The sequence below is a fragment of the Papio anubis genome, chromosome 4 (genome assembly GCF_008728515.1).
Source record: "Papio anubis isolate 15944 chromosome 4, Panubis1.0, whole genome shotgun sequence".
Lineage (NCBI taxonomy): Eukaryota > Metazoa > Chordata > Mammalia > Primates > Cercopithecidae > Papio > Papio anubis.
In genome coordinates this window covers 4,816,878-4,844,787 of record NC_044979.1, presented here as the reverse complement: position 1 = coordinate 4,844,787, position 27,910 = coordinate 4,816,878, and the positions used below count along the sequence as shown (strand labels likewise).

Below are 27,910 nucleotides of genomic sequence, written 5' to 3'. Positions count from 1 at the left end.
CATCACTATACCTGGCTAATTTTTAAGTGTTTTGTAGAAATGGGGTCTCACTATGTTGCCTAGGCTGATTGTGAACTCTTGATCTCAAGTGATCCTCCTGCCTCAACTTCCCAAAGTCCTGGAATTACAGGTGTGAGCCACTGTGCCCAGCCAAAAATATTGTGCGTATTTTTAAGCACTGGTTGGCAGTAAGTTTGAGGGTTACAGGGCTGAAACAAAAGATGAGATTTTGCTACAAAAAAACCTGGAGGCTCTTTTAGAATTGGATTCAACTTTCTTCCTGCTATAGGGACTATAGACTGCTTGGTTTATGATGCGAGATTTGATTCTTCATGTCATCTTGCCCACACGGCCGCTGCAGTTGTCTTGTTACTCCAGCTCTTTACCCAGCATACTGTTTGCCAGTTGAATGCTATTCATGCCAGAAGCTTGGCAAAACACTTTGGTACAATAAAAATATATTTAAGAATTTAACATTTTGGCTTTTATTGTAGTATTGAGTAGGGAATGGGAAATTAGCCAATATAGGACTACTAGGGTCTACATTCAAAAGAACTTTCATAGCACAATCTTTTGGTAACGTATTTGGTTGAGGATCTACTAACTATAAATAATCATGTGAGAATTTGGTGAGCTATGGTAATGAATATGACGTGAGATGACTTCGGAGGAGTTTACAGTTCTGTAGTAGAGACAGACACGTGTAGAAAATCCTGTATTGGTTTTATTCCTTGTTGACCGTAGTGCTTTTGGTGGGGTGTATCTCATTAGAACGTTATGGTTGGGACATGCGAGTGGAAGGTTTCTTTAATGTCTGGTTTCTATATAGGTGAGACACAGTCTTACTGTATTGTTCTCCAGAGGGGCAAACCATCCAAGACTATTTTAGAAGTAAGGACTTGCTGCTCTGGCTACTTGGTCACTGTTGAGAGGATGTGTTGGAATGACATATAAAACCATGAGATGATAGTTTTGGAAAAACATCAGCCGAGTAGGTTATTTGGTACTCTGCCAAAAAAAAAAAAAAAAAAAAAAAAAATTAAAAAAAAAATATTCAAAAACGTTTTTTGGCAAAAAACCAAAAAAAAAAAAAAAAAAAAAAAAAACTGAGCCATAAATATTCAAAAACGTTTGTACGCATAGAACACAAAATTCCCAGGGAATTATTTGTTTCCTACCCTAGGAGTCAAACGTGTTTGTTTAGAGTGATGTGTAAGACTTTCTGACCCTCCCTGAGGATTACCAATTCCTCTAACAATGCCCTTTATTAGTGCATCAGTGCTAGTAGCTTTCTTTTCATCAGAAATAATTTTGGTGAGGGTGTCTATGCACATACAAATAGCAACTAAGATCATTAATATTTTATTGTTGAAAGCAATTTTATTTTATAATCACATTTTCATTTGGTGTTTTTAGTTTTCTGCTTCTCTCACATAAATGCATGGTGTTGAGAGAGACAAGTATTTTTTGTCTCTAATATCTTAAAAATTAGGAATACGTGCATTCTGTATTGTTTTGTATTCACAAAATGTTTTGAAAAAGCTTGAGATTAAGTGAAATTTGTATGTTTTTAACCATAGTTGTTGTGGGACAAATTTTAGCTTTATCTCTTGGGTTTATATGTGGTTGACATATTGATGCATGTATTCTCTTTATTCTGTAGGCCTTCTTTTTTCCTTAGAAATAAAGTCACATTCAGTAGTTAAATAATACTTTACTCAAAAGTACAGTGATTTTAAAATAAGCTTCAACTGTCAGAAGAGGCTGAACTTGACTGAAATATGCACTCCTAACCGAATATTGCACATTCATCTTAGCAGAAGTTATCATAAACATTTAAATATTTGCACTTGGTATTTAGACATTGATTTTCACCAATGACTGAATAGATATAAAGCCCATTTTTCTTCTTTAGCCCACATGAATATCAATTCAGTTTGTTTGTTGTTTCTTCTGGGTGATTCACAGATGAATGCCTAGTGTCTTCATGTGCAAGCTGTTCATGGAGGGAAGCCACTTTTCTGTTGCCTCTGTAACCATTGCAGGGCCTTCAATAGCAGCCTTCAGACACTAGGCGTGCATTCAGCACTGGAATAAATAGGATAGCCAAGGGAAGCTAATTATTTTCAGGTTAATTCCTAAAGAGTTAATTTGCATTGCCTTGCCCAAAATCAAACCAGCAGAGCGTTTTATTAAGCAAGTCTTTTGTGTGAGTGGCATGGAAGCACTGAATCAGTTGCTGTATCTTTTAATCTAAATTATCAGCATTTTCAGCTTTATATTAATACACTGACTGAGGAACTTTATTTAAAAGAGTCCTGGGTAAATTGATAGCTCTGTGTTCCAAATTTTTCTGAATAAGAAAACAAGGATCTGCCGGATGAAAAAGGCAGTTCAGAATGTGGCATAACTTCTGTTGAGAGATTTTTGTTGAAAATTCCTCACAGACTTTCATAAAATATTTCAACACTCTTATTTTTAAAAAACCTTGAAAAGTCAGAAATCAGTTAGAATCATTGACTTCCAGACATAGAAAAATTGGTTTAAATTTTTATTTATCCCGGATGTCTTCTTTTTTAGCATAATACACCTAAAACACATATTCCACTAACATAGAGTGATTGAAGTATTCAGAGGACGATTGCATTTTAAAGCTATAAAGAACTTTTAAGAATAAATGTGGGAAACAGCATGCAGATTTCTTAAAAGAACTAAAAAGAGCTGGATTGCCACTCGATCCAGCAATCCCAGTATTTGGTGTCTACCCAGAGAAAAAGAAGTCATTATATCAAAAATACATCTGCATGCGTATGCTTACTGCAAAAAAATTCACAACCACAAAGATATGGAATCAACCAATGAGTGGATCAGGAAGATGTGGAATCTATGCAGCCATAAAAAGAATGAAATAATGGCTTTTGCAGCAACTTGGATGGAGCTGGAGGCCATTGTCCTAAGTGATGTAACTCAGGAATGGAAAACCTAATATTGTTATGTTCTCACTCACAAGTGGGAGCTAAGCTATGGGTATGCAAGGCGTACAGAGTGGTATAATAGATTTGAAGACTCACAAGTGGGGGGAGTGGGAGGGGTAGGAGGGATAAACAGACACATATTGGGTACAACGTACATTATTAAGATGATGGGTGCACTAAATGCTCAGACTTCAGCACTGTACAGTTCATGCATGTAACCAAAAACCACTTGTACCTCAAAAGCTACTAAAATAAAATAAAACATAAAACAAAATGAAAAGAATATGTAGCCTACTTCCTTAGGTTTTGTAGTCAAAGAACCTCTGATTTAGAATCTAAAAGGCCTGGCCTCAGGTCTGATTCTGCTACTTTACATCCGTGTGACCTTGGGCAAGTCCCTTAACCTCTCTGAGTTTCTGCTTCTTAATCTGTTAAAAAAAAAAAAAAAAAAAAAAAAAAAAAAAAAAAAAAGCATAATTTGTCTTATCCTTGTTTTGATCAAATGAAATGAGTTCTGGGAAATCCATCCAGCTGGTCAGTGGAATCCAGGTTTGAGCACAGCAAGGCCTAACGAATTTGCTGATGCTTTTCTGACCACCTGGCTACACAGCTAGGTGGGCAGCCAGACCTACAACCCAACCCACCTCTGCCAAGGCCCAGCGTTTCCATTCACGTTTCAAGGGAAGAAAACATCACATGTATTGGAAAGCATAGTGCCTCTCTTTCTTGATTGTTGGAGTTGGGACTCTCAACATTGTGGTTCACTACTACAGAGCATCGCTTTTAAGGCACAGCCACATAAAACAACCCCCTTGGGTAACACGTTCAAGAGGCTTCCTGAACTCAGGAGGCAATCTGGGCAGGCTTACAGCTGTGTGACAACACAAACGCTGTTCATTTGAGCATTATCAGGAAGATGTGTAACTGTCATGGTTGAACGTGGAGAAACAGGTGCCAGCCTCAGAATGGCTACCCAAGTCAAGGTGGACCCAAGGCTAATGTGGAGACCACATTCCTCCCTGGAGTGCTGGGGTTAGGCAGGGGCTAGACGAGGTGCAGTGAGGCCGATGAAACACAGCAGTACCACGTGTCTTGTGTCACATCAGCAATGCAGGTCGGGCCTGTCACAGACCTTTCAGATGGAGCTGGGTATTATGTCACAGTCCTGGCATTTATTATGGTCACCACCAGCACAGAGGGTTCCTGGCCTGGTGCTGTCTGGTTTCTGGAATACAGGCCATCCTTCCTGACATTCTAAAGCCTGCAGCCCACCCCCAAAGAGTCAGACAGCAAGTTTCCATCCACCCTCCCAGTTCTCAGTCTTTGAAGGTAAGAAGCTCCTCTTCTTGGGGCTGCTGTCAGAATCTCAGCGTTCTGCACTGCTGCGCTCGCCTTCAGTCCCCAGGCTCCTCGACAGGCTTAGATGCTTAAACAGGCTGCTGCATCTCATCTCTGGACCAATGCTTTCGTTTTCAGGCACTGGGTTAGTTTAATGATGCAAGTCAATTGAGGAGGCTTGGTGTTATAGAGATGCCCTTTGTATGTTTACTTTAACTTCTTGCATCAGTCAGTTCAGGCTGTTGTAACAGAATACCACAGACTGCGCAGCTTAAGCAGCAGCAATGTATTCCTTATGATTCTGGAGGCTGGGGAGTCTGAAGTCAGCATGCTGGCGTGGTCAGGTCTGATTAGTAGATGGCTATTTTCTTGTTGTGTCCTCACATGGCAAAGAGCGGAGAGCAGGCTCTTGAGTCTCCTTGGAAGGGCCCTAACCCCATTTACCCTCATGACCTAATTATCTCCTGAAGGCCCCCCTCCTAGTGCTGTCACACTGGGGAGTTAGGATTTCATTGTATGAATTTGGGGAGACACAAACGTTCAGCCCATAGCACTTCCCCAGCTGTGTAACACAGGTGCCCTTTGGTGTTGTTTGCATAGGTCAAGTCTGCTGATAGCCACCGTGTGTTGACTGCCTGCTCGGTGCTTGGCACTCTGGTAGAGGCTCTTTATGTTGTCTTTAATCCTCACTTCAGTGCTGCAAGGGCTGTGTTATTCCCAGATGACATCTGAGCTTCCAGGAGTTTAATGGATGGAAGCTCAGCTGGCACATGGTGGAGGCAAACCCAGGGATGTCTGACTCGTTGGAATGTTTCTTTCATTAAGTTAAGTCTTCCATTCAGGAAACCAATATTGTGAGTTCAACGTGTGAAAATGTCACTAGGCTGCACGGTGCTAGAGAGGTAGATCCTAATGATGTCCTGTGCTCACGGCGCTTACTTTGATTAGCACCCAGAGAGAAGACAAGAGCAACACTGGTTGTGTTCAGATGAAAGACCGTGCACCTCAAGGGAAGTGTTGGTGAAGTCCTCAGAGGAAGGAGGAAAGCGAAGGCCTGTGTTCAGAACACCGTGGTGCCCTGAGAATAGCTGCCAGGGTCACTTGTTGGGAGCCGCAGGCCACCAGGGGGAAGCACCAAGGCCATCCTTTAAGATGCAGTTACATCATCACTGAGCAGCACCAGCTCAGGGCTGCTCCAGCAAGTCTAGGCCCACCCTGCTTCTCTGTGCCACTCCTCGGGGCCTGGTGCACACCACCCACAAAAGGCAGGCAGATGGTGGAATACTCCAGACCCCCAGCTCCAAGGGTTCAGATAGTGGCTGTTGTCAAAACCTCATGTCAGGTTCTGTTTTCCTTCTCCCTTTCTTTTCTTTTCTTTTTTTTTTTTTTTTTTCAAGACAGAATCTCACTCTTGTTGTCCAGGCTGGAGTGCAGTGGCGTGATCTCGGCTCACTACAACCTCTGCCTCCTGAGTTCAAGCGATTCTCCTGCCTTAGCTTCCTGAGTAGCTGGGATTACAGGCATGCGCCACCATGGCTAATTTTTGTATTTTTAGTAGAGATGTGGTTTCACCATGTTGGTCAGGCTGGTCTGAAACTCCTGACCTCATGATCCACCCACCTCAGCCTCCCAAAGTGCTGGAATTATAGGCGAGAGCCACTGCGCCCGGCCTTTCCTTCTCCCTTTCTTACCCCACTTCATTGGAATTGGTATTCAGCACCTTCCTTTCCTCCTGGTGTCTGCCCTGTGATCCAGGACAGCGCACAGCTCCTGGTAGCCCTGGGCTCTATGGTTTCAGGCTGGGCCCATCTGTTCCAGTACCCTGATCTCAGCCTGGCCCAGTTCTATGGCCTCTCCACCCTCCACTTCCCTTGGAAGAAAAAAATGGGGGTAACAGTAAGGAGGTGCTCTGAGTAAAGCAGTTTCCAGGTCCAAAATAATTCAGAGAAATGAAGAGCAAAAATCACAGTACAAGTAGTTTAGCTTTTTCTCAGTTAATCTGCAATAATATTAAATAAAGCTGGTTTTAAGTATTTAAGCTGTAATGAATTCCATGTACTAAGTTGGCTGGCTGTTTTTTAATACGTGTTATTTGAAGATTCTCTTGAAAATTGCTTGTATCATGCTGCTATATTACAAGAACATAGTTTTCATGCATTCTGGTATGGAATGTGTATGTCGCTGTCACTTATTTAATAATCATAGTCATAATTAATCGGTACAAATATTTATGGCCCTAAGTACCCTGAGATCTGTTGCTTGATACATGTCTGAACATTTTGGACAAAAAGAGGCCAGTTTGGGACAATGAGATGGCCTTTTAATAGAGAGATTTTTTTTTTCTTAACAATGATCTAGGAGTTTTGGGGGGAAAACACATGTCCCCTTCTCCGTGGGGACTGAAAATGCTCTTGTCTGTGTGTTCTGTCACAAGCAGATGAACAGGCTCTCAGCACCGGCACTGGATTTTATAAGGCATTGAGTTTGGTTATCATCATTATTGTTTGTACCGGTTTATCTATTCATTATGGTGCTGGCCACAAAGCTTATGCATGCTGAGCGTGGGTTTCAAGTTTTGAGTTTTGCTGAAACATTCAAGACACAGACGTGGGCATCACAGGTTGTGAGTTCTGTTTGACAGTGATGTCACTGATCACCCATGTTGCTTCTGACTTGGTAAAAGAAAAATTGTACTTAGGAAAAGCTGCCCTCATATAACGTGTATTTATACGGTAGTTAAATAAGGCCAGTCAAGGGCTGTAAGACAGCCAATCAGAATTTTGTTTCTAAATGGACATGTTTCTAAACTGGTCTGTGACATGCTGATGGACAGAATTTTGCATTTGAAAAATTGCCATCACAAACTCTTGAGCCTTCCATTCTCAAACCAGTTGCGAGGAGCTTTACCAAACTGACTTATCCAGGTTACAGGTGTAACAAGTTCCTGTAGCTAATGGCTCTGCAGTTTTTTGTTTTTTGTTTTTTGTTTTTTGAGACAGAGTCTCACTCTGTTGCCCAGGCTGGAGTGCAGTGGCAACAATCTCAACTCACTGCAACCTCCGCCTCCCAGGTTCAAGCAATTCTCCTGTCTCAGCCTCCCAAGTAGCTGAGACAGGGCCTACAGGTGCGTGCCATCATGCCCGACTAATTTTTGTATTTTTTTGTTTGGTAGAGATGGGGTTTCAACCTATTGGCCAGGCTGGTCTTGAACTCCTGACCTCAGGTGATCCGGCCGCCTCAACCTCCCAAAGTGCTGGGATTACAGGTGTGAACCCCTGCGCCCGGCCTCATACTTCATTGTTTATAAGTGTGTACTGGACACATTGCGAAACACGAACGTTCTCTGGCCCTGTCCCCAGAGACTCCAGTTCAGAGGGTCCAGGAATCTGCATTTGACCTGCACACTCGGGGGGTGCTAAGGCTATTTTCGTACCATCATTTTGAGAAATACCTGAAGCTATTTCAAACAATGCTTCTCATAATGTCAATTAGTCTTCTCCTTCTGTCGTAGGAACTAGATAATTATTATTTCTTTTGTCCAAAATCCTTTGGATTATACAGATGCATTATATCTGGAGGCAGTAATTAAGCTCTGGCCTGGCCCGCTTTCCTCCAGATTAGCATACTGATTATGCTGGCCTTTCCTTACAGGTCTAGCTTTCCAACAAAATCATCACTGTTTACTTTCCGTTAGGCCTACATGTTCTTTTCCTCTGTTACACAATGTCCAAAGTAAAACAAAGATTTCTGTCTTCCCTTTCGTGTTGTACATGTCATGACTAAAACACATGCCTCAGGTCTCGGTCTGTCGTAAACTGTGGTTATTTTTTTTAAATCCATTTTACCTATAAGAACAATAAAGGCGTCATTAGGCTTTTTAAACCTATAACAATTTAAAGACATTGGGTTATAAAATAATGTTTAACCTGGATTGATAGAATTTAAAGTACAACATTAACAGTCTGCATTTAGTTTAAGATAGAAACTTAGCCCTCTTGTTCCGAGTATGTACTTCATGAAAACCTAAATTTTGCTACTTAAAGTTCAGACTATGTTTTTATAGTTTCAGGTAGAAATTATTTGGAAATGTACTATGCTACTGTTAAAAAAAAAAAAAAAAAACCAGCCACCATTAACCCATATTTTCTCCTTTTGTAACACTGCAGAGTTACAATTTCCACACAGATGACGTGCTTGCAGGGCCTTTAGATGCACGTGGCTGCTGGCTTTCACCCTGAAGGTCCAGACTGGTGGAATCTTCAGCCACCGCTTCCCCCTTCCCTCTCCAGCTGCTGCTGGCTTTGAGGTTGTGATCTGCTTCCCACTCTCCCTGCGTCTGACTCGCTCTTCCATTTTTCTCTCAGTGCATGGTCAATTCTTGTCTTCACATTTCTTTTTTTTTTTTTTTTTTGAGACGGAGTCTTGCTCTGTCGCCCAGGCTGGAGTGCAGTGGCCGGATCTCAGCTCACTGCAAGCTCTGCCTCCCGGGTTCCTGCCATTCTCCTGCCTCAGCCTCCCGAGTAGCTGGGACTACAGGCGCCCACCACCTCGCCCGGCTAGTTTTTTGTATTTTTTAGTAGAGACGGGGTTTCACCATGTTAGCCAGGATGGTCTCGATCTCCTGACCTCGTGATCCGCCCGTCTCGGCCTCCCAAAGTGCTGGGATTACAGGCTTGAGCCACCGCGCCCGGCCTTGTCTTCACATTTCTTCCCTTCTCCCACCTTTGCTTCTGAGCTGCTCCCCTGAGCTGTGGGGAGTGCGATTGGGCTCATCAGCATTTTCAAATCAAGGTGCTCTTGTCTTCGGATCAGCGAAATAACCCATCACAGAAACGACTGAATTAATGACCCTCCAGATAGCTGAGTCTCTTCCGCGTTTTCGATCAGGGCCTGCTTATACTCAGACATTTCTTGTTTGTTGTTGCTGCTTTTATGTTCGTGGCTGTTTCTGAGCAGAGAGAATTTATTTTATTTTATTTTTATTTTTATTTTTTTGAGATGGAGTCTCACTCTGGTCACCCAGGCTAAAGCACAGTGGTGCAATCTCGGCTCACTGCAACCTCCGCCTGCCAGGTGCAAGCAATTCTCCTGCCTCAGCCTCCAGAGTAGCTGGGATTACAGGCACACGCTACTATGCCCCAATAATTTTTGTATTTTTAGTAGTGATGGGGTTTCACCATGTTGGCCAGGCTGGTCTCGAACTCCTGACCTCAGGTAATCTATCTGTCTCAGCCTCCCAAAGTGCTGGAATTACAGGCGTGAGCCACCGTGCCTGGCCGAGAATTTCATTTAAATTGTGGATTACTGGGCATTAATTATGTTTGTGTGAGAGAGAGTGGTAGAGGGACATTGACAGAGCAACAGAGACAGAGAGAGGAGAAGGAGAAGGAGGACGAGAGAGAGAGAGGGAGAGGGAAGAAGGGAGGGAGGTACTGAGAGAGATCACACCAAACTAATTGCACTTTCATGTGAGTCGCTGCCACAGGCTGCCCCGGGCCAACGCTTCCCCATCAGTTTCACTAGTGGAGTTGACCTCATCGGAGCCTCTTTGCTATCTTCTGTGGGGTTGAAGCCATGCGGAGTCCTGCATTTTCCTCCATCTACCCCTAGGTCCTTGGGTTAATTATGGTCTGTGCTGGCTGTTAGCACCTTTGTGGAAAGATAAGAGCCACCAGTAATGAAGACTGAGTAAATGAGCCAGTGAAACAGAGATGGGGATGTGCACCCAACAGTCTCCTGGATGATTATTGACGGACACGTGTCAGCTGCTAAATGTTATTTAAAACTTGTTCTTGCCATCCTAAAGTCATTTGTTGTCCTCCTGAATATGGAAATACAATGATTAGAAGGCTGTTTTACCATCCTGAGATATGTGCACCATTGATTTTGTAATTTGTTGCTACCTTCTACTTATAGGAAATGGTCCATGATACATAAAACAAATTTATGTCAGAGCTTTTCACAGTGAATAAATATTAGGAAGAAAATACATTTAGACAATAGAAGGAAGCGGTGTAATGGGAGATCCTGCAGTCAGGTATGTGTCGTTTATTTTCTCCCAATATTTTTATAGTTGCTGTGTGAATATCTTACTTTTTAAGGTGCTCGATTCCACATTGGCCTGATATTTCACACATTTTAAGGCATAGTGGGAGAAGGAACCAATCCTGGCCTTTCTCTAGGCACTGATGTCAGTAGACAAACTGAATAATTAATATCTGACTTCTTCTAGAACTTATTTGAGGTGGCTTACAGAATCCTCCCCTGGCTCCCTATTGTGGTTTGGATAAAATGCAAGACCAGTGGCACAGTCCACGAGGCTGGGCCTGGTTTTGTTTGTGCCTGTCCAGCTTCATCTCAGATGCTTCACACCTCATTCCTGACATGTAGCCACACATGCACTAGGTTACAACTGCTCCATTGCACAGGAGACCTGCCCTGGCTGCTCACCACCTCCTTCCTGTATACTCTTCAACTCTCAACTCAAATCCTCTTGCTCAGAGCGCCCTTGCCTGCCCCAACACCTCAGTAAAAGTCAGCACATGCCCCATCATTATAACCCTTCATGGCACCTGGAATTCCTGTCCATTGTCCCACCTCACAGTGTCACTGGATTTGCCTGAGGTCTCTCTCTCCCACCGAGTGCAAGTGTAGGGATGTCTCTTCAGTTCACCATGTTAGGCCATTGCTCACTGTCACAACATTGGGATCCAGTACATGTGGTTAACCACTGCTATTGTGAAATATTACAATGCAAAAACTGGAACCTGTAAACTCACAGCTTACCAGGTGAGTGTGACCTGAATTTCCTAATGTGAAATAACCCATCCAGGTCTAGAAACAGAGGACAGCCAATACCCCACAGCTCTTGTACCTGGACTTCCTCTTTCCAGTGGCAACTTCTCTCTCCCCGCTGAGTGATGTGGCATCTTGGGTTTCATGGAAATGTCTTTCTGGCTTGTCTTCATGGACTTACATGTGAACCACTTACTGAGTGTGGTTTACCCACTGTGTGGAACTTTTTACAAATAGAAACATTCCTCTTATATTCTTCAGTGTCTGATCTATGTCACTTAAAATTATATTTGTGAGGTTCATTCGTGCTGTGCATGTCGTCAGAGGTTGTGATTTGCATGGCTATATGGCATTCTGTTACACGGAATACACCACTCTGGTAGACAGACCAGTGACACCTCATGAAGATGTCCGTATCCCATTCCCTGGTACCTACGACTATGTTAGCTTCCCTGACAAAGGAGACTAAGGTTGCAGGTGAATTAAGATAGTGCGATTACTCATCAATTGCCTCTCTGCAGCCTATCATTTCTCTGATGCTATTTGTTTTTCCATTATACTGGACTATGTGAAAATGCTGATACTAGGCTAATAGTTGTTTAACATGGATGTGATGAATAGATTCCATTCTAGGCCAGCTATAGTTTAAAAATACTACAGCTTTCTTTTTGAGTAATTTGATACTTAAAATAGCAAAGACCTCAGGAACAGCCCATCCTCTTTGAGACCCGTGAACATTCTGCCGTGCCAACTGTCTTGGCTGGCATTTGCTTCCACTTAAATTAGCTTCCTCCTGTCACAGAGGGGCCCATACTACAAGGCTGGTGGATGATGACAAATTTGATTCTTGAAAATCTGTTAAGGTAATTGCAAAATTTCACTCAGTTTCCCTGGGAAAATAACTATACCTACTAGTAGAATCTCCAGCCTTTTCAAAGAAAATGTATACATCAAATTAGCAAATTAGTTATTTTAAAATTGTAAATCAAAGGCCGAGTGTGGTGGCTCATGCCTGTAATCCTAACACTTTTGGAGGTTGAGGTGGGCAGATCCCTTGAGTCCAGTAGTTCAAGACCAGCCTGGCCAACATGGCAAAACCCAGTCTCTACAAAAAATACAAAAATTGGCCAGGCATGGTGGCTCATGCCTGTAATCCCAGCTACTTGGGAGGGGAGGCTGAGGCAGGGAGAAATGCTTGAACCCAGGAGGCAGAGGTTGCAGTGAGCCAAGATCATGCCACTTACACTCCAGCCTGGCTGACAGAGTGAGACTCCATCTCAAAAAATAAAACAAAACTAAATTCAATTGTAAACCAAGAATGTGGTTGGAATTTCCACCTAGTTTTCAAGTGTAAGTGTAGGTAGAACATGCCAGAAAACATAGGAGCACGCCCCTCAGGAAATGCCTTCTCAGAAATGGCGCATGGCTGGGGAGCAGGTGGCTGGATGAAGCATCAACGCTTGCTTCTTTGTGCATTCGGCTTCTTTGTTTTCGATTTCAGAAATCCACTCAAACTAGTTTAAGCAAGGAAAATGAAATATCTCCTAAAGGTCGGGCGCCGTGGCTTACACCTGTAATCCCAGCACTTTGGGAGGCCAACGTGGGTGGATCACAAGGTCAGGAGATCGAGACCATCCGGGCTAACACAATGAAACCCCGTCTCTACTAAAAAATACAAAAAAATTAGCCGGACATGGTGGCAGGCGCCTGTAGTCCCAGCTACTCGGGAGGCTGAGGCAGGAGAATGGCGTGAACCTGGGAGGTGGAGCTTGCAGGGAGCCGAGATTGCACCACTGCACTCCAGCCTGGGCAACACAGCAAGGCTCCATCTCAAAAAAAAAAAAAAAAGGAAAGAAAGAAAAGAAAAGAAAAGAAAAGAAAAGAAAGAAATATCTCCTAAAGTAGCAGGAATGTATTATTAAATCCAAGGGAAAAATGCATCCAGGCCTCAGGAGGAAAAGTACATCCAGAAATGGAAAGCCAAGAGGAACTCATTCTGTCTCTTTGAGCTTCTTACCTTTTTGCCTTTGTCCTTTGCTTTTCATTCTCTTTGGTTCTGAGCCTCTCTTCTTCATTCCTCTCATTCTGTAAATCTGCTTTATTTCCTTTGGAATCCTTACACCATATGGCAGCAGGCACTTAACTTCCCTCCCCACCTTCCGTTCTCATGGTTCGTGACAGCAGCCAAGAACGACTTGGAATATTTTAATCCCACACCGCAAATCCTGAAGCAGACTTTTGACCTAGGTTAGGCCAATTAATTGTCTTTGGCTGAGGAGGAGAGGAGAGGGCTCACAGACTAGAAATGTGGCTTCCGGGGCCCATGGGTGGAGGAGGAGGGCAGCTGAGATCATCTGACTGGGGTACTCTTCGCAATGCCTCTGTACCATGCTGGAACATTGTACCAGGGTGCCAAGCCCTTTTTAAAAAGTGAGCTCAAATTATTTTGGTCTCTGCCATTCAATTGCTGGTGGTTCTTGCCTTTGAGACTCGTTTGTTAGTTACTTAATATTTACTGAGTGCCTGCAGGGATTTTTGACATTGGGAAGTGATGTGTTGAGCATGCCAAAAAGCTACCCAGTATAGAAAACTCATCTCAAAATCGCCTGTGGGTTTCAGTGAGTCTATGCAAAAACAGCCATCATCTAAAGATGCCTTCAGACACTGTTATCATACACAGCAAGGTGAAAGATACAAATGCTCAATTTTAAATTCTGTGGCTTACTTCATAGCCATCTTTTCACTGAAAGGGATTTGTCTTGGGCCTGATGTGTTGGGACATGTTTTTCTGTGGATGATCGGGTCACAGTGCTGCTGCATTCGGAAATATATAGAACAACTTGATACCTTTAAAACATTATATCAAAATAGAACCAAAGTAGACTGAGCCCTGAAAGCAAGACTAACTTACATTTTGAGCCAATTTCATAAAAGAATCTATCAGGCCGTGTCAATTAAACTGAAGAGCCTGAAATAATCTGAACTCAGAATTTGCAGGTAAAAATAATCAAGAAGAAATGTTAACAGATAGCTATTGCATCAATAATTTGCCTGTTTGTTTGTTTTCTAGAAGGATTGACAGAGCAGAAGTTAATTCTGCAAACACAGGTTTGCTGACCTTCAAGTAAAGGGCTGACAGCTGCCTCAGTAAGGGTGGTGGATAGGATTTCTAAGTTCTGTGCCCTCACACAGCAACATCAAGTCATGTTATGTAAAACAGGCAACTTTAGAAGTTCCCAAATGTATTTGAGAAAAGTAGAGTGGATCACAGATGAGTCCGTGAGGCACATACAGAAAGGGTGTGGGAGAGCCCTGGGAGAACCTGAGCAGTGAGACGTCCCTTCTCCACATGGAGGACGTGGTGGACACTGCCTAGGGGAAGAGGGGCACCCGCAGGTTTGTGTCTGGATGTACCAGAAACATTATCTCCTCTGCTTCCACTAAGATGATGATGATGATGCGTAATTAATTGCCAGTCCTCAAAAGTTAGGCAGATCAACCAAAATTAACTTCTCATTAATGAAATAAACGGAAGTATTGGGGAAGATAGGATGACATCGTCTTCCTCCACCACCGCCTCCCATTCCTGCATTGTTTGCTTCCGTATTTCTGAAAGGGCTGCCCAGCTGCCCACGCCTGCAGTTTCTGCAGTTATTAATTCATACCTTGTGGCCATATCCGTCATCCCGTTCTCACCCCTACAACCAGCAAAAGCACCTCAGAAGTACTCACAAGAAACAAAGTGACAGTCATAAGGAAAGGAGCATCTCGGGGAGTGGGAGAGCTTCCCCTGCTAAGAGCATGCAATGCTTTATTGGATGATGAGTGAGGGTCCTCTTGTTCCAACAAGACTGGCTCGTGTTTCCATCTCCAGCCAGCATTGTGAATCCAAAGCAGCCGCTGATTTATACATATCCTCTGGAATTATTTAAAGCTGTCAATGACTTAACCTTGGGTCTCGCTATATCCTAGAAAAGGCCCCTTTCCATTTTGGGAGCGAGACATTGTCTTCTAGTCTTAATATACTTCTGCAGGCTGCCTGATAGAAGAAGAGATTGATTGGTTTAAAGATAGATTATTATGAGAGAAATAATTTACTTCACTTCCTCCTTCCCTAGTGAGAAGGCCATCTGGTTGACCCCTCTGCCTTTAGCTAAGGGACATAGAATGCACAATTGCCAGCTGTCCCCACTGTGGCTGGCAAGGCTGGACCTCAGCTGTCCCCGGGGTCCCTGCCGTGCTGCCCCTGATTGCTCCAGTCTTCTCCTGCAGGGGTGTGTCTTTAGGAAGAGGCTTTGGTTGATCGTGAAATCATCCTCCAATCTCACTTCTGCTGGAGGTGACTTCTTCTGTCCCTTTTGCTGCATAAGGCAAGACTTACATTACATGAAACAAGCATGTCGTGGGATGTGTGCCTGGAACATCCACGGTGGTTACTGGTTGCTTGAGGAATGCCTCACTTTATTGTGGAGTCACAATTATGGATCCAATAGCCTGGATCAGTCTGCTTTGAGGACCCAACACAAGTTGAATTTCTGATTTCCCCTCATTAAAACTCAGGATGCAACAAGAATTTGGAGGATCACAGGTTTTGGAATGTGACCACTCTAGCCCCTTCACTTTCTTTATCAAGAGTAGGAAATTTAATGCCCTTTCGAGTTCCTTCTCTATTACGCATCGTATGTTGCTAAAACATTACTTAGTGATGATAGCAATAAATAGTAAATTAGTATCTTATGTTTCTGTAATTTTGATAAATTATAGTGTCCTTTCAAATACATTTACATTTCATCGTCATAACACCTAAGCAATCAGTTCCTTTTGTCTCCCACTCCTTTCCTCCTTGCAGCATTCAAAAATCATCTTCACCTTAGAGTTCTCATTTGAATCTTCTCCTCTTCATAAGGCACAAAGTCTGATAAAGGTAGCAAGGCAAATTCATGAGAGATACGAAGCTCAGGCCAAGACGAGATGTGTCAGATTTTGACACAGAGAGGAGAGAACAGGAATGCATTCCCTGATGGAGAAGCACGGGTTCTATCAGCTGTCACTGGCGAGAAAATTAAAGCAGCCTGCATTCGGGCCCTCCCTGAATCAGTTTATAGACATTGTGGTGTCTCTAATTATTATCTTCATCTGTGTTTCTTGCACTTCAGATATACAATTAGCACACACAAAAATCAAGCTGTAATCACAAGTTACGAAGATAATAACATTGGATAAAGGTGAATTTGATGTGTCAAATGACCAAACAACATAGAAAACGTATAGCTTGGTTTTAGTTCATTGTTTGTTTTATTTTTGCCTGAGTTAAAAATAAGTGTGAGCAGCAGTGATGTCACGAAGGACAGGTTTGCCACCAACGCGTGTCAGTTTGCATTACATCTTGCAGGACCCATTGCTGCTTACGGCCTCATTCACGCACCTGGGCTTGCATTAACCCTTTGCTTTCTGCATTCATCAGTGATCGCCTTCGTTACTTGTAAAGGCGTTTATCTGTCCGTTCATCCACCCCACACAGTCTCTGTGTACTGTGTTGTCCCAGGTTTCGTACCAGGCATTGAGACGTTGAACACAGGAAGATAACTGTGTCCTTAAGTAATTCACCCCCTAGCAATGGCACATGCATGATGATAATATATGAATACATGTATTAAGGTAATATATATTAAATGGATAAATTAACAGTGGAACAGTGTTACAGAAAGGCACTCACAGAGTGTTGTGATCGTGTCCAGGGGGAAGAATAATGCCAGGGAAACCAGGCACGACTTCCTACAGTGTCACAGGTGATATTTTAGCTGATAAGTAAAGACTGCAAGGGAATTTGCCTGGCAAAATGAAGATGAAGGGAAATTCCAGGAAACAGAAAAGTTGTAGGGTGTGTTGAGGAAAGGGGGCATGGAAGGGAATGGCTTGCTCCAGGAACAATAAGGTATGAGTGGAGTGGGGCAGAACCTAGATTTGGCTTAGAGGTAGAAAGAGGACAGACTTGCCATGTCACAGGTACAAAGGGTGTTTTTTTTCTTGGAAACAGAAGGCTAGAGCCTCAGAGAGGGCTTTACATGCAAAAGGGATACATAAATATATCCTGACACCTAGGTCTGTATGACCTTCTCAGAATAACGCTGTTGGCTAATATCTTTCTATCGTATGCCCAGAATTCAGCTACTTCCCACCACACCCACCACTGCCACCCAGGACAGACCCCCATTAGCCCTGTGACTTGTTGGCCGCTCCTGTTCCCACCCTGACTTCTGCAGGTGTTTCCTCTAAGCAGCTACCCTGGCCACTTTCCTTAGTGGGAGCCTTATTTACACACTGCTGTGCTCACACCCCTTTCACTCAGAGGTAAGTGGAAGCCTGCACCTGGCCCTCAGGCTCTGCACTCCCTGGCCCCTTACTGCCCCCAAACTCCTCTCTCAGAACAGTCACCTTTCTCTCCCACTCTGGCCACTGCCTCCTTGCTCTCTCCACTGAAGCCTATGCTGTCTCACAGGCCAGGCACCTGCCACTCCCTCTATCTGGATTGTCTTCTCAGATGTCAGCTCTGCAGATTCCTTCAGTTCTATTCAGATGTCACTTTGCTAGAGATCTCTCTGATGCAAACAGCTCTCAGAGCCCCATTGTCCTGCTTTTCTCTTCTCTTCATGAGCTGATCTGCTTATTGTTTGACCCTTCCCCCATTCCTGCACTTGATTACAAGAAAAAAAATATGAAAAAAATGAAAGCTATTCAATTTCAGTTGATAAGAGTGTCAGTGTCTGTTTTATCCATTCCTGTATTCAAGGTTCTCAAAACCTAACCTGGCATAGTAAGATAAACATGTGTTGGATGAATGGATGTGGATATGATGGATGGATGGTGTTCGTGCACATATGGATGGGCTCTGGAAATAGAATGAAATAGAATAGATAGATAGATGAATGATAGATAGACAGATGATGATGATAGATAGATGGTGATAAGATGATGTTAGTTATTGATGGAAATGAATAGATGGATGAATAGATGGTAGGCGTAGATAATGAATGAATAAATGAATGGATAAGATAGATAGATAAGTAGATAGATGCATGGTGGTGTCATTGAATGAAAATATAGATGAATAGATACGATTGGTGGTGTCAGGCGGATGAGCGTCGAATGCTGGTAAAACCGATAGACAGATGGGCCGGTGATAGATGAATAGGTAGAAACCGGACCGGAATAACAAATAAATTGAATGACCGAATGATGGCCGAATGGTGAAACCGGTAGGCGTGATGGAAATAAGATATGAATGAATAGAATTAAGGTAGGAAAATATAGATATAAGATAGATAGATAGATGTGTAAATGAGTGAAGTGAATAGATATGACCCGACAAATACAGACAGATGAATGAATAAAGTAGATGAATGGAAGTGAAATAGATATAAGACCGAATGATGAATGAAATATGAATTGGTGGATGGATGATGAACGGGCCGGTGAATGGATGGGTAATAAATGGACAGATGGATGGATGAGTGGAGAATGGATAACGTTGGTGATGGATAGATAATGGATTGGGATGGATGGATACGAATAGATGAATGGTAGAGTGGTGCATGGATAGAATAAGATGGACCGGATGAATTATGGATAGAGTGGAATGAATAGGTTAATGGATGGATGGACAGATGGGTGATATGGATAAGATGGATGGTGGATGGATGGATGGGTGGTGTGTGATCTGCTGGGTGAGGCTTCTTCCTTCTTAAAATGATTTAATTGTCAACATACTTTTCCATTTTAATGGACCTCCAAAGTATGCGGGTTGTCACAGAATAGGGAATATGTTATAGCCTCACTTTCACCATGCTAGTCAAAACATATCTAATTCTACTGAGAAACGCACCTACTGAAACTCAGTGTGCCAGGGGATAACCTAGGGAGTTCTCTTGACTTTCACAGAAAGCAGAGTCAATCCGACTCAAAGTTTTAACAGTTCAACACCTGCAAGTTGGGAGGAAGTCTGAATTTGGGAAGCCAAATTAGATATTCAAAGAAACACATATTAGCCTGCATTCTAACTTGAAAACTATATCTATGCTATGGTTGTACCTATTTAAAAGTTAAATGTGTATATAGGCCAGAAATAGAAATGAATATGTAAAAGCCTTAAGAAGTCAATTTTTTGGAGAGAGCAAGGTGATTAACAAGGTTTTTCATCACTTTTTTCCTCTTTAATTTGTTTCCCGTTATTGTTGTTACAATGTTGCTTGTGTAGTAAAAGAAAATTTCCTGCACCCTGAAAAACAAAATTTGGCAAATAAAAATGGAATTTAGTAAAGAATATCTTTATCCCTGTGGGTTTTAATGCAACAATGCTGCCTGAAAGACAATGTGATGCATCTGTACCTAAGAAACGATGCATATGATCCAGAATCACTCCAGTCGAGTAGGATATGCATCGATGCCTCTGGGTCATCTTACTGTGCATTTTTTCATTCAATAATATATACCAGATTGGTTTTCTGTGCAAAATCTTATCTTAGTCCAGTGGGCATGGAAGAAGCATAGTCTTTGCCCCCCTTTCATGAAGTGTCCTTACTCTCATTCATTTCTTTACCCACAGTACCAGCTTCCACAGTTTTGTATCTTTCATCTCTATCTTATATATGTCCATAGAACTTCTGCTGTGTTCCTCCTTATTAATGTCATCTATTTCTGACTTCCTCCCTGAAGGATCAGTCCCCCAGGATTTCCATGAGATGGCCATTTACCCTGCTCACTTCTGGGTGAAGCAGCCCTTTCTATTATCAGGCAGTACCAATGGTTAGACATCCTGAAGTTTCTCTGTTGCACAATTCGCCTGTGTTAAATTTCCTTTTGGTTCTAACTCTGCTTTCTGGAACATGCTCCCCAGTCCACGTGATATGCCTTCAAATGAGTGAGGACTTTTAAGTATTTGGTATTTGAGGCTAAACACTTCCTTCAACTTTACTTCATGTCATATGTCTTACAAATATCTTAACTTATTTCTAAAACATCTTTCTAAATAATATTCTCTATGTCATGATCTGGAACAATATCCAGCCACTGTCAGATCATGAGTGTGTTTGGGCCAGGGAGGGGCTTATCACTGCAACATTCGTTCAAATGAACTTTTGTAAGTAAATCAGTCACATTATTGGCTGGTCAAGTAATTGATGCAAATCCAAAGTCCTAGGGTTTTTTTGTTGTTTTGTTTTATTTGCATATGGACTTTGACCAATGCATCTATTATATAATAAATGTGTTTAAAACAGAATTTAGAAGTCTAGGTTACTCTTATGAGAAACAATATTCAGGTCAGGCTCGGTGGCTCATGCCTGTAATCCCAGCTCTTTGGGAGGCTGAGGCCAGAGGATTGCTTGAGCCCAGGAGTTTGACCAGCCTAGGCAACATAGTGAGACCCTACCTCTACAAAAAATAAAATAAATAAAAATTAGCCTGCCTTGGTGGCACACCCCTGTAGTCCCAGCTGCTTGGGAGGCTGAGGCAGAAAGATCATGTGAGCCCAGGAGGTTGAGGGTGCAGTGAGCAACAATCACACCACTGCACTCCAGCCTGGGCTGGAAAAAATTTAAAAAAATTAAAAATGAAATAGAAACAATACTCAAAAGATATCAATTATTTGAGTTAATGAAGACAACATTAATTTTATCATTCTGGTTCATGAATCAGATTTGATCTTGACATTCTGTTTTTAATGGTTTCCTTGGAATTTCATCTTAACCGTGTTTGAGGAATGTCAACTGGGCTGTGAAAAATTGCGTGCACTAGGTTGCTTGTATGAATAGTACCACTGAAAGATTCTTGCTAGTCACAGACTTGACAAAAAGGGCTTATTTTCTTTCTGAATTCGGGTGAAATGAAAAGCTGCTGAATTAGCAAGATCTAATTACTTATCCTTGGCCCTGGCCAGTGATTTTCTCCCAAAGAAAATACTACCTACTAGGAAATGAGATTGAATCAGCGTAACTTTCTGTAGCTATTTTGTTGCTCTTGGATAGTCTTACTTTTTAAGTTCTAAAAAGCTACTCTCTGATAGATGAATTAAGTTATAGATGGCAAATATGAAGACTTGTAGAAATTCTAAACTACTATAGAACTCTTTCCTACTAAGCCTATAATGGCCCTGTGAATTTTTCTTAATTTAATAGCCAATATAGCCAATATTAAATATTTGGATGATATTGCATATTGTCTATTTTAGTTTGTAGCAATTTGATACATTCTAATGAACTTTTAATTTCTGATGAAAATATATTTATACATTGCATTGTCTACTTTTTGAGACCGTCTTCATTCTACCTCATTTTGGCTTGGTTACTGAGTTGCAATTATGTACACTATGAGAGGGTATTCTCCAGACTATGCATGGGTAGAAGTGGTCCCTTTGCAGTGTGGCCACCTGTCCTTATTTACTCCTGTATAATTAATAATAATCATCTATATGTAACTATTATATTTATTATTATTAAACTTTCATATGATCCTTTTTGTCTCTCAAAGAATCACAGTTTCGACTAAAATTTATATAATTCCTCTAATTTGCAGCGATCTGAAAACTTGGTCGCTGCAGCCAATATGCATGATGAATTTCCTAGACTTATGTAGTCCTTAGTACCCCTTAGCAGTGTCTCCAGAGTCCCTCTCTCACCTGCCACTCTTGCTGCACTGCAAGAGGTTCTCTGGAATGGACTGAAACCTAGAATAAGGATAGGTGAGTCGCCCAGTGAAGAGAGACCAGGAAAATCTTGAAACCTTGAATGAGGAGTTTATATAGAAAAAATAAAAGCCTAAAGGCAGTGCGATGGGCAGAAGTTGGTGAAAACTGGCACATAGCATGTGCTAAATAAATATTTAAATTTGGTACTCTGAAATAGAAGTTGATCACATGGATGTAAAAAAAGGGAAAGATGACAGAGGACTTGGAGCTGACAAGTTTAATCCTAGTTGGTTTGGATTCAATGAGGGTATGGAGTTTAGCTGTGGAGAAGGAAAGTTCCAAGATGACCCTATACTATAGAGTCTGGTTTATCAGGAGGAGGAGCATTAGGTTTGCACAAAAGCTGTAAACATAATAATATCAGATTCTTTCTTGAGGTAACATTTGGCCATCGTACAGGAAAATGACAGCCCAAGGCTCTGGGGCACTGAAGGCAGAAGGGTACAGAAGGGAACTAATAGTAGCTTCAAGGATGGGAAGATGCCTCTTTCACTGTTTTGTGTCTTGGTTATTGATTTAAATGAAATATGTCTATTTGGCGTATTTTATTTCCTTATTTCACTCACTGGGATTTTCTTTGTTGTTGCTCTTTTTAGGAACTGGTGGGGAGTAACCCTCCACAGAGGAATTGGAAAGGAATAGCGATTGCACTGCTTGTCATTCTGGTCATCTGCTCCTTGATCGTCACCTCGGTCATACTTCTGACACCAGGTACTGTATTCATTCTTGGAAAAGCAAGTCGCTGTCAGAGAAAAAGAGCATAATTTCACCTTGCAATTTTTATCTAAGTAACCACCTATTACATAATTTATTTTTCCCAAGTTCTAATTCTCGCTATGCCATATGATATAATATGGTTTCAATTTTAAAAATTCATTTTATATGTTTTGGATTTGTTTATAAAGGTGTTTACTACATGGAAATGCTTGGCACATATTAAAATTACTTATACAATTACTTATTCATGCTTGATCAACTAAAAGACAGTGGCATAAATATAATGATTTTATATATTTCATAGAATTTCTGGGCATTATATCAAGGGTGAATTAAGAAAATTATTAAAACAACATATGTTGAGTGTGAACTCAGGAGAAGGTGCTAAATAGGTACTACTGAAGATTACATAAAGTATAAACCAGTGTCATAAATCTCTCAGAGGAGAAAAGACACTAAAACCAACAGAAGAAACCTACAACAAATACAGATATATACATGCACTATTGAGTAAGCCAAAGAAAAGTGCTATTGGAGTTGAGAGGAGAAAGAGAAATCTTTCAAAAGAAAGTTCATGGAGAAGGTAATATGTAAAGTGGTCTTAATGGAGTAATGGTAGGAATTTAGTAGCCAGAGAGTGGTAGGATTAGGGACAGAAGAAAGCCTTTGCCTATAAAATAGTAATATAGGGTCGGACGTGGTGGCTCATGGCTGTAATCCCAGTACTTCGGGAGGCTGAGGAGGGTGAATTGCCTGACGTCAGGAGTTTGAGACCATCCTGACCAACATGGTGAAACCCCGTCTCTACTAAAAATACAAAAATTAGCCAGGCATGGTGGCGGGCCCCTGTAATCCCAGCTACTCAGGAGGCTGAGGCAGGAGAGTCGCTTGAACCCGAGAGGCAGAGGTCGCAGTGAGCCAAGATTGCCCCTTTGCACTCCAGCCTGGGCAACAGAGCGAGACTCCATCTAATAATAATAATAATAATAATAATAATAATAATAATAATACAGGAGTTATCATAGGAAAACATTGTGGCCATAGATAAAACAGTATGCAACTGTTTCATCCATTCTTTTTATCATATTAGATGCCTATTTGTGTGGGCAAAAAAGTTTCAGTCCTCAGTAAAGAGATAGACAAGCATTAGACCCTAAGATGAAGAAAAAGTAGATATTATAAGGTAAAACCTTTTTCCACAGGTACAACAAATGTGGGCAAATTATAATCCAGGCTTAAACTATTACCCCAAAACCTAAATGAGAAAAGGGTGGTCTGTACCCTGATACCAAACTAGATAAAGATATCACAAGAAAACTACAGACCAATAACCCTTGTGAAAATAGATGTAAAAACCTTCAACAAAATAGTAGCAAACTGAATCTAACTACATGTAGAAAGATTATATATCATGACCAAATGGGATTTATTCCAGGAAAAACAAATTGACTTCTATGAAAATCAACCAATATATTATACCTGCATGAAAAGAATAAAGGGCAAAAAGCACATGATCGTCTGAACAGACACATAATAAGCATGTGACAAAATCCAAAAACCCTTTCCTGACAAAAGACTCAATAAGCTAGGAAAAGAAAAAAACATCTTCAACTTGACAAGAGTCTATGAAAAACCCAATAGCTAACATCATACTGAGCAGCAGAAGACTGAAATCATTCTCCCTAAGACCAGGAGATAGTAGAAAAGGATGTTCATTCCCAGCATGGCTATTTAACATTATATTGGAGGGTCTAGCCAGAGCTATTAGGTAGGGAAAAAAACACCCCAGGACATCCAGATAGGAAAGAAAGAAGTAAACCTGTCTCTATTCATAGAAGACATAATGTTGTATATAGAAAATCTTAAGGAATCCACAAAAAACCTATTGTAATAATAAATGAGTTCAGCAGGAAGGAAGATTTCAGACCAAAATGCAAAAACCATTTGTATTTTTAGCCACGAACTATGAACAATCCCAAAATAAAATTAAGAAAGTGATTCCACTTAAAATAGTTTAAAATGGAATAAGATACTTAAGAATAAATTTAACAAAATAAATAAAGAAGTATAAGACTTGTGTACTAAAACTACAAAAAAAATGGAAAGAAATTGAGACCTAAGTAAATGGAAGGATATCTTATATAAATTGATTGAAAGACTTCATATCATTAACATGACAATACTCCCTAAATTGATGTTCAGATTCAACCCAATCTCTATCAAAATCCCTCTTTCTTTCTTAAAGAAACTACGAGTTGATTCTGAAATCCATATGAAAATGTAAATGACTCAGAATAGTCAGAACAATCTCAAAAAAGAATAATTCAAAGACTTACACCTCCTGATCTTAAAACTTACTGTAAAGCTACAGAAATCAAAACAATATGGTACTAGGATAGGTATAGACATATAGATCAATGGAATAGAATTGAGAGTTCAAAAATAAACCCATACATCTATAGTCAATTACTTTTTGACAAGGGAACCAAGACCATTCAGTGAGGAAAGAATAGTCTTTCCACCAAATTGTGGTGGTACAACTAGATATTCACATGCAAAAGAGTGAGGTTGGACCCCCAACTCATACGATATACAATGATGAACTCAATGTGGACCAAGGACCCAAATATAAGAGCTAAAGCTATAAAACTTTTAGAAGAAAACATAGGGATAAATCTTTGTGACTTTGAATTAGGCAATGGTTTCTTACATGTGACAACAAAAGTGCAAGCAATCAAATAAAAATAGATAAATTGGACCTCATCAAACTTAAAACATTTTGTGTATCAAAAACGCTATCAAGAAAGTGAAAGACAACCCACAGAATAGGAGAAAGTATTTGCAAATCATGTATCTAGTAAAAGTCTAGTATCCAGAATATATAAACAACTCTTACTACTCAAAACAAACACACAAAAAAACAAATAATTCAATTTAAAAATAGGCAAAGGATTTAAAGAGACATTTCTCCAAAGAAAGACAAATGGCCAAAAAGCATATGAAAAGATGCTCAACATCATTCAGCCTCAGGATGAATGAAAATCAAATCACAGTGAAATACCACTTCACACCAACTAGGATGATTATAAGAACCAAACACAAACAAAAAAATGGAAAATAATAAGTATTCCCAGGACATAGAGAAATGGGAACCTTCTTACATTACTAGTAGAAAGATAAATTGTGTGGCCTCTGTGGAAAATAGTTCAGTAGTTCTCCTAAAAGTTAAACACAGAGTTACCATCTTACCTAGTAATTCTACTCCTAGGTATAGACTCAGGAAAACTGGAAACATATGTTAATATAGAAACTAGTATATGAAGTTCATAACAGCATTATTCATAATAGCCAAAAAAGTGAAAACAAGCCAAATATTCATCTCCCAGAGAATGGATAAATAAATGTGATGTGGCTGGGCGCAGTGGCTCACACCTGTAATCCCAGCACTTTGGGAGGCTGAGGCGGGTGGATCACAAGGTCAGGAGATTGAGACCATACTGGCTAACACAGTGAAACCCCATCTCTACTAAAAAAAAAAAAAAAAAAAAAAAAGCAAAACAAAAAAAAACTAGCCAGGCATGGTAACAGGTGCCTGTAGTCCCAGCTACTCGGGAGGCAGAGGCAAGAGAATAGCTTGCCCTTTGTCAGATGAGTAGATTGCAAAATTTTTCTCCCACTCTGTAGGTTGCCTGTTCACTCTGATGGTAGTTTCTTTTGCTGTGCAGAAGCTCTTTACTTTCATGAGATCCCATTTGTAAATTTTAGCTTTTGTTGCCATTGCTTTTGATGTTTTAGATGTGAAGTCCTTGCCCATGCCTATGTCCTGAATGGTATTACCTAGGTTTTCTTCTAGGGTTTTTATGGTTTTAGGTCTAACATTTAAGTCTCTAATCCATTTTGAATTAATTTTCATATAAGGAGTAAGGAAAGGATCCAGTTTCAGCTTTCTACTTATGGTTAGCCAATTTTCCCAGCACCATTTATTAAATAGGGAATCCTTTCCCCATTTCTTGTTTCTCTCAGGTTTGTCAAAGATCAGATGGTTGTAGATGTGTGGTATTATTTCTGAGGACTCTGTTCTGTTCCATTGGTCTATATCTCTGTTTTGGTACCAGTACCTTGCTGTTTTGGTTACTGTAGCCTTGTAGTATAGTTTGAAGTCAGGTAGCGTGATGCCGCCAGCTTTGTTCTTTTGACTTAAGATTGTCTTGGCAATGTGGGGCCTTTTTTGGTTCCATATGAACTTTAAAGGAGTTTTTTCCAATTCTGTGAAGAAAGTCATTGGTAGCTTAATGTGGATGGCATTGAATCTATAAATTACCTTGGGCAGTATGGCCATTTTCACAATATTGATTCTTCGTATCTATGAGCATGGTATGTTCTTCCATTTGTTTGTGTCCTCTTTTATTTCGCTAAACAGTGGTTTGTAGTTCTCCTTGAAGAGGTCCTTTACATCCCTTGTAAGTTGGATTCCTAGGTATTTTACTCTCTTTGAAGCTATCTGACAAAGGGCTAATATCCAGAACCTATAAAGAACTCAATCAAATTTACAAGAAAAAAACAAACAACCCCATCAAAAAGTGGGCAAAGGACATGAACAGACATTTCTCAAAAGAAGACATTCATAAAAAATGCTCATCATCACTCGCCATCAGAGAAATGCAAATCAAAACCACAGTGAGATACCATCTCACACCAGTCAGAATGGCAATCATTAAAAAATCAGGAAACAACAGGTGCTGGAGAGGATGTGGAGAAATAGGAACACTTTTACGCTGTTGGTGGGACTGTAAACTTGTTCAACCATTGTGGAAAAACAGTGTGGCGATTCCTCAAGGATCTAGAACTAGAAATACCATTTGACTATAGTCATGCTGCTATAAAGACACATGCACACGTATGTTTATCGCAGCACTATTCACAATAGCAAAGACTTGGAATCAACCCAAATGTCCATCAGTGACAGACTGGATTAAGAAAATGTGGCACGTATACACCATGGAATACTATGCAGCCATAAAAAAGGATGAGTTTGTGTCCTTTGTAGGAACATGGATGCAGCTGGAAACCATCATTCTCAGCAAACTATTGCAAGAACAGAAAACCAAACACCCATGTTCTTACTCATAGGTGGGAATTGAACAATGAGATCACTTGGACACAGGAGGGGGAACATCACACACCGGGTCCTATTGTGGGGAGGGGGTAAGGGGGAAGGATAGCATTAGGAGATATACCTAATGTAAATGACGAGTTAATGGGTGCAGCACATCAACACGGCACACGTATACATATGTAACAAACCTGCACATTGTGCACATGTACCCTAGAACTTAAAGTATAA

The 27,910-nt window shown here is 41.0% G+C and overlaps 1 protein-coding gene across 3 annotated transcripts in view; it reads left to right on the top strand.

Moving 5' to 3' along the window:
• DPP6 (dipeptidyl peptidase like 6) overlaps positions 1-27,910 on the top strand; it is a 1,015,511-nt gene that overhangs the window by 550,004 nt on the left and 437,597 nt on the right. For all 3 annotated transcript variants that reach the window (XM_017957362.3, XM_009204279.4, XM_017957361.3), the window contains exon 2: positions 22,446-22,560. In XM_017957362.3, the coding sequence (XP_017812851.3) occupies positions 22,446-22,560 (115 nt within the window). The remainder of the gene's footprint in view (positions 1-22,445; positions 22,561-27,910) is intronic.